Here is a 15139-nt window from a genome sequence, read left to right on the forward strand (position 1 = left end):
TAACTCATTTTTATGACCTTTTTCAACCCTTATCTCTGTTTTCCCCAACAGCTTTTGCATCAAGTTCAAGCTTTGGCTGAGCATGTTGTGGTTAAGGTGACTTCTCATCCACAATGCAGGCATTTCTTAGCACTAACCGACCAAGGTGATGTCTTTTCTTGGGGTTGTGGTGAAGGAGGCTGCTTGGGGCATGGAGACAGAAGGTAAGAAAGGATTCTTCTTTCTCTTCTTTCTTCTTTCTACAGGCTCCAAGGCTCATGGAGGAGCTTCTACCCAAATCACAAACATGTACAGCCACATCCACGAGACACTAGGCTTGACTTTCTCTCCCCTCATCCTTCCTGAACATTCCACAGCAATAATGGTAACATGTTGCAGGCAATAGCAGAAGGTCCTACGTTTTTAACACTTCGTGAGACAACTCCTTTTAAAATTTGCTGCAATTCACCACTACATATGGTAAACGTAGAAAGTGTGGGTGGAGAGCAGAGGAAAAGTCAGTAAGAAATTCTTGATATTGCTGTAATATGATTGAGTTGTCGTGGGGCTTGATGTTATCCTGCCTGCCTCAGGATAGACTTGCTATTCTGTGAGTTTTACGGAGTGACCAAAAGTTGCCCTCAATTGGGTTTACCTTCCATATTGAGACGGCAACCTGCTTGACCACAACTGCCTCACGACAGCATTCAGTGTATCAGGTCTGAAAGGATGGACACGATAGCCACATAATGGGTGGGATATACTGGAGCAATAGAGAGAGAGAGAGTCGACCTTTGTTAACATCTTCTGTGGTGGGATTGATATCATGTGCAGAAGATAGGGCATCCCATTCCTTTGTAGAGTGGGTGGATGGCTGTTCCCTGCCAGTAGGCTCTTGGTTTTTCCAGATTATGCAGCGTTGAGGTTGATTTTTAACAATAGCCACACATAAATATTGTCAAGTCCGGGGCTGATGAATACCAGCCTTGGACGGATAGCTGGATGGTCATTAATTCTCGAGGCAAACGGCCGAATACTGGTGGTGGTTTTTGTGGCGTGCGCGGGACAGAAGGCAGCGAGGTGCTTACCTGGACGAGGCACACGGGTTGTTTCCCAAAACCCACAATGGATAAACACACACGACACAACAAATTAAAGTACCACAATAATGATTTAATGGAAGTAAATGTAATGCGATAAAAATGAAATGTGAGGTAAAACTAAGATTCTACTTGAGACCTCTCCACTCAGACACAAATATGCAACAGTGGAATGATAAAATACAATGAATATTCCTTTTTCTTAGTACAGTCACTTAGCTCTGGCCTCACAAGTGCCTCTGCGAGGTTTGCAGCTGGGGACGAGGCCCAGAGCTTGATGTCCCTTGGGCGGGAACCCGGCACAAGATGGCGTCCCGACCGCACCCGAAATAGCCACCGACGTAAGGCAAGCAGGCAGGATGGCCTCCTTTCTCTTCGCTCGTGGCCTACTCCGCCTCTGAAGAGCACCACAGCCAAAACAACACCTCACAATGCTGCCCACGCAGCCAAGAGCTCCCCACTGTCTTCAAAAGTGCACCCAAACTCCAAGCTCCAGGAGCACACACTGACGCTGCCTTCCTCGTCCAAAACCGAGCCAGAAGAGCCAGCATAAAGCGACCGACCGAGAACAAAGCCCAGACCGAGAGAGAGCACAAAAGGACTTTTTTGTGTTTTTTTTTTTTTTTTTTTTTTTGCCCCTCCTTTCAAATTTCCCTCTCTCTGTCGTCACGCCGACCAACGGCCGAGCTCTCTCGAAACACCCCGTGTCCTCTTGACCAATGACGAAGCTCGGAGCGTGGCCTGTCGGTTACTATCCCTGGAAGGCGGGGTTTAATTGTCGAGCGAGAACGTTCGGCGTCTGTCGGTATGGTGTAGGTTATGGTTGGTTAATGGCCGGTTGTTGTTGTTGTTACGTGAGTTAGCGTGAGTTTTTGTAATTGTAATTGTTGTTATAATTTTATATAACTAATTTATATAATTTTATTAATTATATAACCTTGTTATAATTGCTTAAAACATAGGGAAAGCCACAGGGAGCAATCACATACTGGGGGGAAACTAACTTTAATCCCTACCTAGTTAACATAGCTCCACCCTCCGTGTGACGACACATAAACAATCTAAAGCTCCAGTTTCCCTACTTAATTAATACATCAAAATGTCTCCGACACGTCCACGGTCCATGCTAATACTAGACAATCCTACCTTCACTAGGGTGTTTCATCATCTACCCCCACAAACGTAACAATATACTTTGACATGAAAATGGTCAGGGAACAGGACAGTTTGTCATTCCAGAAGGAAGGCAAGGATGGACTGTGCCCAGTGATCTGCAGGTTGTTATTTTCGCAGATCAGTTCATTCCCATGGAATTGCATGGTTGTAAATCCAACTACCAGCTCCCTGGAGTGGTGGTGGTTGAAGTCGCCAAAGATGAGGAAGATCAAATTAGAATCGCTGATGATAAGTTGATCCATATTCGCAGAAAGAGGTGAAAATTCAGTCATCATTTATAGGCTGTTGGTACACCACATCTTAACTAGAATGGCACTCAGTAGAGCGTATACCCCCGCCATGCTGAATAGTTTACGTTTTGTATTCCACTGACGGGCCGTATAATGGTGAAGAATCACTTAAAAATGTAAAATAATTTCATATCCGGATTCGAATCTTCACCAAAATCCAATCCATTCGTTCTTGTCACACACCCAACCTGTCCAACAAGTTTGGTTCTATTACGTCCATAACGTTTTGAGATATCCTCCTCACAGACAGACAGGGGTGAAAACATGATCTCGGTCTACCTTTGGTGGCGTAGGTAGCAAGAGTTGGTTCTAAAGAAAATGTAACGCAGTGCATGCACACATTTCACGTGTTGTAGTGGTTTAAAATTGAGGTTGTACAAGGCACATGACCAATTGGTGCACTGCAATGCCTTCGGTGATTAATTGCACATTCCTGTGTTCACTTTTCTTAGTTCTTTGGATGAACCACGACTTATCACGGCCCTGTCGGGACGATCATTTGCACAACGCATCGTGCATGTGGCCTGTGGCAGCTCATATAGTGCAGCTGTTACTGCTGATGGGGAGCTTTATACGTGGGGTCGTGGAAGCTATGGACGTCTTGGTCATGGTAAGTCCACTGCGGAGCTGCCTTGCAATGGTCGTGTTTGTGTCAATATGACTACCGAGGTTTGATACTTGCATATAAGCTTGTTTGTGTAACCTATGTTTCTACTGCTTTATAAATAAATTTTTGGTGTTTGTACCTTTCAGGTGATTCGGAAGATGTTGATACGCCAACGATTGTCGCTGCTTTGAAAGGTCTGCGTGTAATTGATGTCGCCTGTGGGTCTGGCGATGCCCAAACTCTTGCCGTCACCGATGATGGTGGGCTCTCCTGCTGTAATGATCTCTTGTCTAGGTTGAAGCCAATGGGCTTAGGAAGTGTAAATTACACTACTCACAATAAGTTAGGGATGTTGTGGGAGTGAGTTTTTTTTTTTTATAGGGGTTAGGGTTCGGGTATTGAAATCAAGAATGCTGTGTTTTTTCACACATTAATAACCATAGAATTAGGACCAACAACTTTTTTCAACATAATTAATACACAAAATCAACCACACCGAAGAACCTGCCAATATCCCTAACTTATTGTGAGTAGTGTAAGTGGCTAAATAATTTGAGACTGAGTTAAGCAATCCCATTGCCGATTTTCATGACGGTGGCAAGCATCTTTAACATGTCAGACTTTTGCTATTTCAAATTATGTAGTGCCTACCCTTGTACTTGGTTAATTACAAATGTATTATCTGTGTTTGTATTTGACTGTCTTATGCTTTGTTATCCCTCGCGGTCATTAACAATCTTGGAGAAACCAGTTTGGTACCCTCATATCTATTTTAAAACAAGGGCATAGGCTTATTAGGCTACAAGCTGAGACCTGAAAATGTCCTCCCCCCCCCAAAAGGGGACTACCTTTCAACACTGTTTTAGATGGCGAGCAACATGCCTGACCTTGTGTTAAGAGTTTAACTCTAAATTCCTGCCATTTGCAGTATTTTCATACAAATAACCTGCTGGCTATACGTTGAATTAGCTCCAAAAATTCCAACTGTGGGGAAGCGTCCGGCGGTAGATATATCGATATACTGGTTATACCGGTGTAATTTTCTATATCGATATACCGGTATATTGACACTAAAAAAAAGTCGGTATATTCACAAAAATATCAGGATACCACCAAGAGATCGAAGAAAGGTGTTTACAACCCTTAAATACCATACAATCCGTACATGATTTAAAAAGCTTTGATGCACTCGGCTACACCTGGAACAGTTTAATATAACAAGACATCGGTTATACTAAATGCCACCCGGATATGCTCGGAGACACGTTTTTAGCAAATTAACACTTTTCTAGCAGTCGTAACTGCTGTTGAGTTCAATTCTGCAGTTTAGCTTTTGAAATTCGGTTCAGGTTAAGACTTTGTAGAGCGTATCACATTTAGCTGATAACCGTGTGCGAAAATGAAATAAAGTTATGAACACCGCCTGGAGAATTGTATAGCGGTGGAGGGGGGAGATCAGAGGGAGGTGGTTTGGGAGGAGAGATGGCGACGCAGCGCCATATAATGAAAGTTTGGTAAACTTAACAGTTGTTTGCATGCACTCTATTTAGTCTCTGGGCCTCTCCAGACTTTGTCTGTGCTGATTACCGGTGTGCCGATCCGCGATAGCGATACCGGTGCGCCGATCCGCGATAGCGATACCGGTGCGCCGATCCGCGATAGCGATACCGGTGTGCCGATCCGCGATGGCGATACCGGTGCGCCGATCCACGATGGCGATACCGGTGCGCCGATCCGCGATGGCGATACCGGTGCGCCGATCCGCAATGGCGATACCGATGCGCGATGGCGACAGCGATGCCGGTGCGGCGATCCACGATATCGATAGCGATGCCGGTGCGGCGATCCACGATATCGATAGCGATGCCGGTGCGGCGATCCATGATATCGATAGCGATGCCGGTGCGGCGATCCACGATAGCTATAGTGATGCCGGTGCGGCGATCCGTCATAGCGACAGTGTGACGATTCGCGATGCCGGTGCGGCGATCTGCGATGTCTGTGCAGCTATCTGTGATAGTGACAGCGATGCCGGTGCGGCGATCCACGATGGCGATAGCGATACCGGCACGTTGATCCAAACTAACGATACCAGTGTTGCGATAGCTGCCTGTGCTGATTAGCAAATCCTGATCTTGCTTTAAAAGTTAAAAGTTAAAACAAATACGTTTTTAATACAAGTTGTAGTAGGGGCTAAAATAATCATTCTCATCATGGGGAAGAATCCCACTTTAATCCCTCCATCTAGCAATCCATCTGTTGACCCTTTTTGAACTTCAGCTAACCATCCATCGCCGGGCTCGCCCTTTAGCTTCCAAACAGTCACTCCTCAGTCCTCACGAGCCTGCCTGTTTTGCCTTTCAAACTCCATAACTCCCATGGGAAACTTCCCTCCTCCGGAATTCACCTGAACGTTAATCTCAAACCCTGTAACTCCCATGGGAAACCTCCCTCACCTGATCGTTCCTTTCAAACCCGCGATAGATCGTTCATTTCAAAGTCGCCATTGCCATCTTGGTGGCCTCTCTGATGAGTCACTTCTTTGCTTGGTCATCCAGTTTGGAGGGTCTTGGCAGGGTCTTGGTCGTACCATGCGCCTCCCACTTCTTGATGATTGTCTTGACTGTGCTCCAAGCGATATTCAAGGCGTGTTTGAAATATTTTTATCCCCATACCCTGATCTATGCCTTTCCACAACTTTGTCCCGGAGGTCTTTTGAAAGCTCCTTCATGTTTCATCGTTGAGCCTTTGCTTCTTGTCCAAGTATGATATGTAGTCTTTCACAACTGGTATGTATCGTTCTGCACAGGGTGGAGTCATCAGCAAAATTGTAAAGTTAGTTTTGAAGTGAATTGGACAGATCATTGATACAGATCAAGAATGAAGTAGATTTCAAATTGCTGCATTGTTGAACTCCAGCTTGAAGGAAAGGGAAAGGTCAAAGCAAGTTGACACAAAATAGGGGTGTATTATATTATGAAAACATGGAAATATAGTTCTAATTTATGTAAACTTGACTTTATCTGGTAATCCCACTAGTGTGGTTGGAACCTGAAGGAGAAGTGCTCATGACATCCTCTTCCTTGTTTGCCTCAGGCCAGGTGTGGTCTTGGGGTGATGGTGATTATGGAAAGCTTGGCCGTGGAGGCAGCAACAGCTGCAAAACACCCTTTCAGATAGAGCGACTCCAGGGTGTTGGGGTATTACGAACTCACTGTGGTTCGCAGTTCTCTGCAGCTATCACCAAAGATGGGCATCTATACACATGGGGCAAGGGCAATCGCTGGAGATTAGGTCATGGCACTGAAGAGCAGGTCCGCTTCCCACGCCTGGTGGAGAGCCTCCAAGGTGTGTTTTTATTAATTTTAAGCTTTGTCCTGAAGATAGCAATGATGATGCTTCACTTTTACTGCATTTCGTGCAGTCTAACATATATAAAACTGACGTGTTATACGATCATATACGTATTGTAATGTTGTTTTTGGGTTGATTATTTACTGGCAGACAAGCATGTTGTTGATGTGGCACTGGGCTGCACACACTGTTTGGCACTCACCGATGAGGGCAGCCTCTACAGCTGGGGAGGAAATGAGCAAGCACAGCATTTTGACACACTCGAATCTTACAAGCCGCTTCCAGCAGCCTTGCACCTTCCCTCTTTGGACCAGAGGAGGGTTATCGGCATCGCATGTGGCTTGGCTCAGGTGCTGTCTTGCATGCATGTATACATACATACATATTGTTGCGGATCTCGGACGTCGGCTCTCCCCTTATCAAGGGGGGGTTAATCCCCTTGTCCTTTATCTGGCCGATGCGAGTCCTGGAAGTTATACGCTCCTTCCGGTCAGTATTATGTAGGGTTATTGGTCAACTTAGTCCTAATACCTAATTACTAACACCGACCGTGAAGCAGGGAAATAACTCCCGCCCGAACCACGGCGTTAATGGACACGCCGAGCGAAGCGAGCCGCGATTCGGGCCGTTAGCAAGGACTAAACCCGATTATGGCGGTTCTGATCGTGCCACGTTTACCCAATGGAGAAAAGACTGATGCGATCGGATGGAGAGGAAACCCAGAAAATAGGAAGAACAGATTGGTTTATTAATTATGTTCAAAGAAAGAAGAGGAAACGAAAGAAATGTACAGGATAGGAAGAGGAAGAAGAAGCACACAGGGCAGCCTTAAACAGTCTTTTCTTAATACCCCAGGACAAACGGGCCCGTCTCACATACACACTCACATGGGGATTGTAGATGGTTGATGGTCACCAGCGCGTCCAGGCTCCAGCCCGGCTCCGGTCCAGGCTCTGGTCCAGGCTCCGGTCCAGCGGACGAAACCCAGCAGGCAGCTCCGCATGTAGTGGAACGCGAACGGACAATTATATAACGGGGGGAAGGCTGGTGTCCTAGCGGTGTATGTAATAATTGCACGCTCGTGCCAAACGCCCCCTCTCTCCAATGTCCTGCTTTAGCACAAGGTTCCAACAAGAGTCCTTTCCAAAGCGTGCTTCCAACAAGCCCTCTTTAACAAGCGCGCCCTTCTTCTTATCAGTCCTTCTCCAAGCCACCCTTCCAACAAGTCCTGGACAGTCCTCTTTAACAAGCGCGCCGTATATGTCCTGTGAAAGGGCTTTGCGTTCGCGCTTTTATAATTCAAGCAGCGATCGCTCCGCGAGCCCAAAAGCCATGCCTATCAGGCGATCCTACCTCAGCCCTGGTTGGCTGGGCATCGCTTACCGGCCACTCCCTGATCGTGGGTTGACGTGGCCACACCTTCTTCCTGGCGCTCCGCCTCCTTTCTCGGGCTTTACCTCGTGGCTTATGACGGCGTTTGGGCGAGCTCAAGCTCAAGGGCAGCGAAGGCTGCTGGTTTGGGCGGAAGCCCAGCGAGGTTGCACACGCTGCTGGCCTAAAGGGCGAGGGCGATGGCTAGTGCTTAATATCGTCGCCTGGAGAGGGAGGCTGTTAAAATGAATGGAATGGGACCTACTCCTTATTTGATTGACACAATGCCGATTCAACTATTGGAAACACGGCCTTATCTCTACACATACTAATGAAATAACTGAAGTCCTATGGTGACCTACGTGTTGCTTGTGGCCTACCTATGGGGTGCAACCTTTAACCCTTTAATGATGTCATATTTACAAGTGTGGGTTCTCAAAACCGCAACAATATATATATATATATATATATATATATATATATATATATATATATATATATATATATATATATTGTTTTGTACACAATATATTGTTATATATTGTTTTGCAGGGGGCTGCAAAAGTAGGTATACAGTAATGAAAAACATAACGTGTGCACAAAACGTATTTTATTGATTATACAAGCATATCAATAATAACATATCAATAATAAACATATCAATAATAAACATATTAATCCCTCAAATGTTCAAACTGTTTGCCCCCGGCATTCACACACTCCACTAGTCGAGTGTGGACACCCATGCACACTCTGGCACAAAGGTCTTTATCAGCATCAATTTCCTGGCAAGCCTCCCATATGAACTGAATCATGGCATCAACATAACGTGGCTTGCGTGCGAAAACCCTGTCTTTTACACATCCGCAGAAAAAGAAGTCCATAGGGGTGAGATCCGGCAAACGTGGTGGCCAGTCAACGGCTCCCCGACGTCCAATCCACCTGTTGGGAAATTCTTTGTCAAGTAGCGCACGCACAGTGAGTGCGAAGTGCGGTGGCGCCCCATCCTGCTGAAAGTAGAAGTCGTCCTGCTGCTGTTGTTCGCATACCTGTGGTATGATTGTATCCGTCAGCATGTTCAGATACACGTGTTGATCGACAGTCCTGTGCAGAATGATAGGTCCAACGACACCTTTGCAGGACAGGCCAGCCCACACTGTCACCCCAGGTTGATTTGAGCTGTTGCTCAATCGTGACTTTAGGGTTTTCAGTTGCGTAGTACACACAATTGTGCCGATTAACGGCACCCGATAGCTTAAAGTTTGCTTCATCGGACCACACGATTTTGCGCAGAATGCTGTCACCCTCTCGTTCCTCGTTCAGGATGGCTTCGCAAAATTGTAAACGCCGATCCGAGTCATCCTCTAATAAACCATGTATCAATCGTGTCACGTACATTTTCAGTCCTGCATGGTGCATCAAACGACCCAACTACCTGCGTTCAATACCCAATTCAGATGACGCCCTGTTTTTCGATTTCTGAGGGCTCTGGGTAAATGCCAGGGTGACTTGCATTGCATTCTCTGGCGTTGTCACGGTGACTGGTCGACCACTCTTCGGCGAGTTGTGGATAGACCCCGTCCTCTCAAATTTGTCACGTATCCGGTAAATCGTGAGCCTCGTTGGTGGAGGCGATGCAAATGTTTCTCGCCACTGCTCTCGCACACGTTCACTATTCTCTGTCTTCCAGTAAAATAACCACCTTTAGAGGCCATTTTTCCCCGCAAAGCGGGGGTTGGTCTTTTTCGGGAACCGTGGTTGTTGTTTTTCGGTCCCCTTTTTGAAGCAATGTTTTACGGCCGGATGCCCTTCCTGACGCCAACCCTTTTTGCCGCCCTTAACGACAAACAGGGAATTACCAGTGAACTGGTACTCAATTAGCCGACCTCGGAAGGATGACAGGCTGAGTCAACCCCCCTGGCGTTAATTCAGCGATCGAATCTACTGTTTTCGTCCTCGAATCGGATCGAATCAGTATCAGTATCTTCCAGTACTGTTTCAAAATCCATTTGCGCTCCTCGTCCGTTGAATTACCAGCCATCGTTAAATTTCCACTTCACCTGCAAATAATAGATGTATTATAGAAAAAATTACGAAAATAAAAATATTTAAAATGGTAATAATGATTTTAATGAATTAATATATATACATATTAATATATATACAGGGGGCTGCAAAGGTAGGTATACAGTAAGGATTATACCAGTATTACCAGTATTATAATAGTGGTGCTAGGATTCATTTAATACTAGAATTCATTTAATTCATTAAAATCATTATTACCATTTTAAATATTTTTATTTTCGTAATTTTTTCTATAATACATCTATTATTTGCAGGTGAAGTGGAAATTTAACGATGGCTGGTAATTCAATGGACGAGGAGCGCAAATGGTTTTTGAAACAGTACTGGAAGACAGAGAATAGTGAACGTGTGCGAGAGCAGTGGCGAGAAACACACATACACACACAATCACAATCACAATCACAACACATAATCATGAGAAACACACAATTTTTTATCAATAAAATACGTTTTGTGCGCACGTTTTGTTTTTCATTACTGTATACCTACTTTTGCAGCCCCCTGTATACACACATATTGTTACATTTATGGGGTTAGGTGAAAGGATACCGAAGGGAAGGTGGGATTGTATAATTGTAGCATGGACCATGGACGCGTATAAGAAACCTCGATGTACAGTAAGTCGGGAGACTGTAGCTTAAGATTGTTTATGTGTCTTCACACGGGGGTAAAGCAGTGCTAATTAGCTATAATGGGCCTTTTGTCGGCCGGTGTCACGTTGCACTGCCGGCGTCACGTTGCACTGCCGACCTCACCAAAATAACTTGTTGGACGAGCTAAGTGCACTAATAAGGAAACATTTTATTTTTATTATCTTTCCCCTTGTCTGTTTCGGCATTAAGGCGAATTAGCCCTAGTAGGTGATTTTTCCCTCTGTAATTTTCCCTTTACGTTTTGCTGCCATGGCCGTCCATGAAAACCTCCTTTAGCAACATTCACCATGCTGGCAAGATGCCAACAGAGCGGCAAGCCCCACCCCCCAATGGACCAAACAAGGAAAAAGGCCATGCCCCGGAGTGGTGTGATAGGGTGATGGAGGGGGGCGGGATGGAGAAAGAGCCGGCATGCCACGCCCCTGGAGGTCATGATTGGCCCAGAGGATGTGTGCCGAGCATGGGGTGATTTGGAAAAGAGGTTCGGCATTGGTCGGTGTGATGTCATCGAGAAGCTTCTCGAGATGTTGGTGAGGAGATTGGGCAAGGAGGCTGGCCATTTTGTTTTGTGTGCTTTTGAGGAGAGCTTTTGGAGCTTTTGCTACACCGGAGTGAGGAAGTTTTGGCGGTTGTGGTGCTCTTCGGGGTCGCTGGGGGTCGTGTTGTGCTTGCTGGCCAGGAATCAAGAGGAGGCCGTCTTGGCTGCTTGGTGCACGCCTAGGCGTTTTGACGCACGGCACCGCGCTATTTTGGGTGCTTCGACGTGCGGGCCTTTTGTCGGCCGGTGTTACGTTGCACTGCCGGCGTCACGTTGCACTGCCGACCTCACCAAAATAACTTGTTGGACGAGCTAAGTGCACTAATAAGGAAACATTTTATTTTTATTATCTTTCCCCTTGTCTGTTTTTGTGTCTGAATGGAGGATCCTAAAAGTAGCGAATTTTAGTTCACCTCAGCATTCATTTTACTACATGGTTTGTTTTCATTAAAATCATTATTGTTGTATTTTCATTTGTCGTGTTTCTTTGTTCGTGAGTTCGGGAATAAACCTGTGTTGCTTTTCGTTCCTTTCAGGGAAAGGTCTCGCAGCCTCCATGGCGCGCGTGCTTATAACCGCCATTTTCGGGAGGTCGCCTCGGGAGTAAAAAACGTTCGGCTATCGGTCTTAATCGTCGGTGACAGGACAATATATATATATATATATATATATATATATATATATATATATATATATATACATATATACATATATATACATATATACATATACACACACACACACACACACACACACACACACACACACACACACACACACACACACACACACACACACACACAGTGCATTCAGAAAATAAACAGTTGATGGAAGCCAAACAGTTCAATCTCGGTTTCATCAGACCACAGAATCTTGTTTCTCACAGTCTGAGAGTCCTTTAGGTGCTTTTTTGCAAACTCCAAGTGGGCTTTCATGTGTCTTTCACTGAGGAGAGGCTTCCGTCTGGCCACTCTGCCATAAAGCCCAGATCGGCGGAGTGTTGCAGTGATGGTTGTCCTTCTGGAAGTTTCTCCCATCTCCACACAGGATCTCTGGAGCCCAGCCAGAGTGACCATCAGGTTCTTGGTCACCTCTCTTACCCTTCTCTTACCTCTTACCTCTCTCTTACCCTTCTCCCCCGATTGCTCAGTTTGGCAGGGTGGCCAGCTCTAGGAAGAGTCCTGGTTGTTCCAAACTTCTTCCATTTAAGAATTATGGAGGCCGCTGTGCTCTTGGGAACCTTCAATGCAGCAGAATTTTTTTGTAGGCTTCCCCAGATCTGTGCCTCGACACAATCCTGTCTCTGAGCTCTGCAGGCAGTTCCTTCGACCTCATGGCTTGGTTTTTGCTCTGATATGCATTGTCAGCTGTGAGACCTTATATAGACAGGTGTGTGCCTTTCCAAATCATGTCCAATCAATTAAATTTACCACAGGTGGACTCCAATCAAGGTGTCGAAACATCTCAAAGATGATCAAGAGAAATGGGAGGCACCTGAGCTAAATTTGAAGTGTCATAGCAAAGGGTATGAATACTTACGTCAATGTGATATTTCAGTTTTTTCTTTTTAATAAATTTGCAAAACTTTCTAAAATCCTGTTTTCTCTTTGTCATTATGGGGTATTGAGTGTAGATTGATGAGGGAAAAATTGAATTTAAACGATTTCAGCATAAGGCTGCAACATAACAAAATGTGAAAAAGTGAAGGGGTCTGAATACTTCTGAATGCACTGTATATATATGTAGGTCTCACATATACATATGCATGTACATGCATATATACATATATATATGTATATATGCATATACATGCATATACAGTATATACATATATTTATTATTATTATTAATATTTTAAATTGCACTGGGGATTTTGGAGTGGGATGGAATGCAACTTGATGTTGTTGTCCTGCCATATTCTCATTCTACTTGCATTGCAATTCTACTTCATATTGATGAATGCAATAAATTATTTTCATTGTTCCAAGGTGCAGAAGTACTCGTACATATTACTGAGAATGTGTGTATTTGTTTGTTTCAGAGTTTTGTCTGGACCGCTTGCTGGGAGGGTGGTGCTGGACTTCGTTCCCTATTTGTTGTCGATATATGCCAGAGTGCTTTTGAGCAGCTAGACCAGCTTCTTTGCCGACTTGTCAAGGAGATGGATGGCTCCTCTGACTGGCCTCCTCCACAGGAGAAGGAGTGCCTTGCCGTAGCCTCACTAAATCTCCTGAGGCTTCAGGTATGTCTATCTGTTGGACGATATTGGATTCTCAGAAGATTACTGAATATTTTGAGCTGAATTATTTGAGCCACCAAAGGTGCTGGAGCCATTATATTTTCGTGTTGTCCGTCCGTGTGTCCGCCCTGCAATGATCAACTCTTGTTACTGCGATAACTTGTGAACCACTGAAGGGATTTTGACCAAACCTGGTACAGATATGCACTATGATACAAAGATGAACTGTTGCAATTTTGGGGACAAAGGTCATGTGACCTTTAATTGAAAATATCAGGTTTTTTACCGATCATTACCAAACTTGGTTACAAGGTGTATCGCCTGCAAATATTAACTTTTTATAAATATATTTTGAGTTCAAAACGTCAAAGGCCAAAAGACCTTGGTTTTGATGTTCCTCTCATTAATTTATTACCTCCGCACCCAAAGGTGGATGGAGGTTATGTTTTCACCCCTGACTGTCTGTTTGTCTGTTATTTGTAAAGTGTCTGGCCGTTTGTGAACAAAATATCTCAAAAAGTTGTGGACGGATACGGACCAGATTTGGCAGAGATGTAGCGTATGGGACGAGGACGAAATGATTAGATTTTGGTGAAGATCCGGATTTGTATCTGGCTACAAGAATTTTTAAAGTGATTCTTCACCATTTGGAGATTGGGCCAAAAACGATACAAAGCAGGATATCTCAAAAAGTTATCGATGGATTTGAATGAAACTTGGTGGACCGGTTGGGTGTATGACAAGGACGATTCGGTTTGATTTTGGTGAAGATCTGAATATGGATTCGGATATGAGAATTATTTAATTTATTACGTGATTCTTCACCATTGGGAGATAGGGCCAAAACGATACATAGCAGGATATCTCAAAAAGTTATGGATGGATTTGGACGAAACTTGTTGGGCAGGTTGTGTGGGAGACAAGGAAGAATCGATTCAATTTTGGTGAAGATCCGGATCCGGATCCAACTAGTAGAATTTTTAAAGTGATTCTTCACCATTGACTGATATGGCCAACCAGGCAGAGATTTACTCTAGTGGGGCGGCTTAGCCCAAATATTCAAAAGAATTGTGCATTTTGTGAAACAAGCACCAAATTTGGCACAAATGTACATTAATATGTTGCGAACATTTTCAGATATTGGGCCACTTGAAATTCCGTAATTTTTTTTTCAAATTTTTTCAAATTTCGTAATTTCAAATTTTTCGGGTGACACCGTCACAATTTCGGTCTTCGAGGCCGGCCGATAGGCAAAGTGTGACCGGAAGGGACGAGGTTCTCCTGACCACGTGGCCCTCGATCTGGGAAGCGAGAGGCGTTCCATTAGTGGACGCGCCCCTCACGCCCGACTTTTGGGCGGCCCCGGCAGGCCGTTTGTTTTGACGTTCCGTGACAGGCCCCGCACCCCCACCTCCGGGCCGACCGGAAGCTTGTGCTGAGTACATCATACCTGAACAACTCAGTGAGGCAGAACACAGCAGTGCACACCAGGGTGACCCCTTCAGTGCATAAACCAATTAACCTGTCCACTGCAGGGCATATAGAAATGAAGTTATTTTCTGCATATAATAATAATATAAGTTCAGTTCTATATAACAATTTCTGTTATCACCACTACCACTACAACTACCACTACTACAAGCTTTGTCTGGAATTTTGTGGACTAACAGACATACAGACAAGCTGGGATCAAAACATTACCTCCTTCCACCATTGAGTGTAGAGGTAAACATCATGGAAATTATAT

At 44.8% G+C, this 15139-nt stretch overlaps 1 protein-coding gene across 4 annotated transcripts in view; it reads left to right on the plus strand.

Moving 5' to 3' along the window:
* The window catches only part of HERC2 (HECT and RLD domain containing E3 ubiquitin protein ligase 2), a 425948-nt gene that overhangs the window by 91494 nt on the left and 319315 nt on the right, over window positions 1-15139 (plus strand). For all 4 annotated transcript variants that reach the window (XM_078766738.1, XM_078766740.1, XM_068132745.2 and 1 more), the window contains exons 12-17: window positions 52-203; window positions 2998-3155; window positions 3299-3412; window positions 6249-6500; window positions 6657-6856; window positions 13195-13395. In XM_078766738.1, the coding sequence (XP_078622864.1) occupies window positions 52-203; window positions 2998-3155; window positions 3299-3412; window positions 6249-6500; window positions 6657-6856; window positions 13195-13395 (1077 nt within the window). The remainder of the gene's footprint in view (window positions 1-51; window positions 204-2997; window positions 3156-3298; window positions 3413-6248; window positions 6501-6656; window positions 6857-13194; window positions 13396-15139) is intronic.

This window comes from Myxine glutinosa, chromosome 12 (genome assembly GCF_964187855.1).
Source record: "Myxine glutinosa chromosome 12, kmMyxGlut1.1, whole genome shotgun sequence".
Taxonomy (NCBI): Eukaryota; Metazoa; Chordata; class Myxini; order Myxiniformes; family Myxinidae; genus Myxine; species Myxine glutinosa.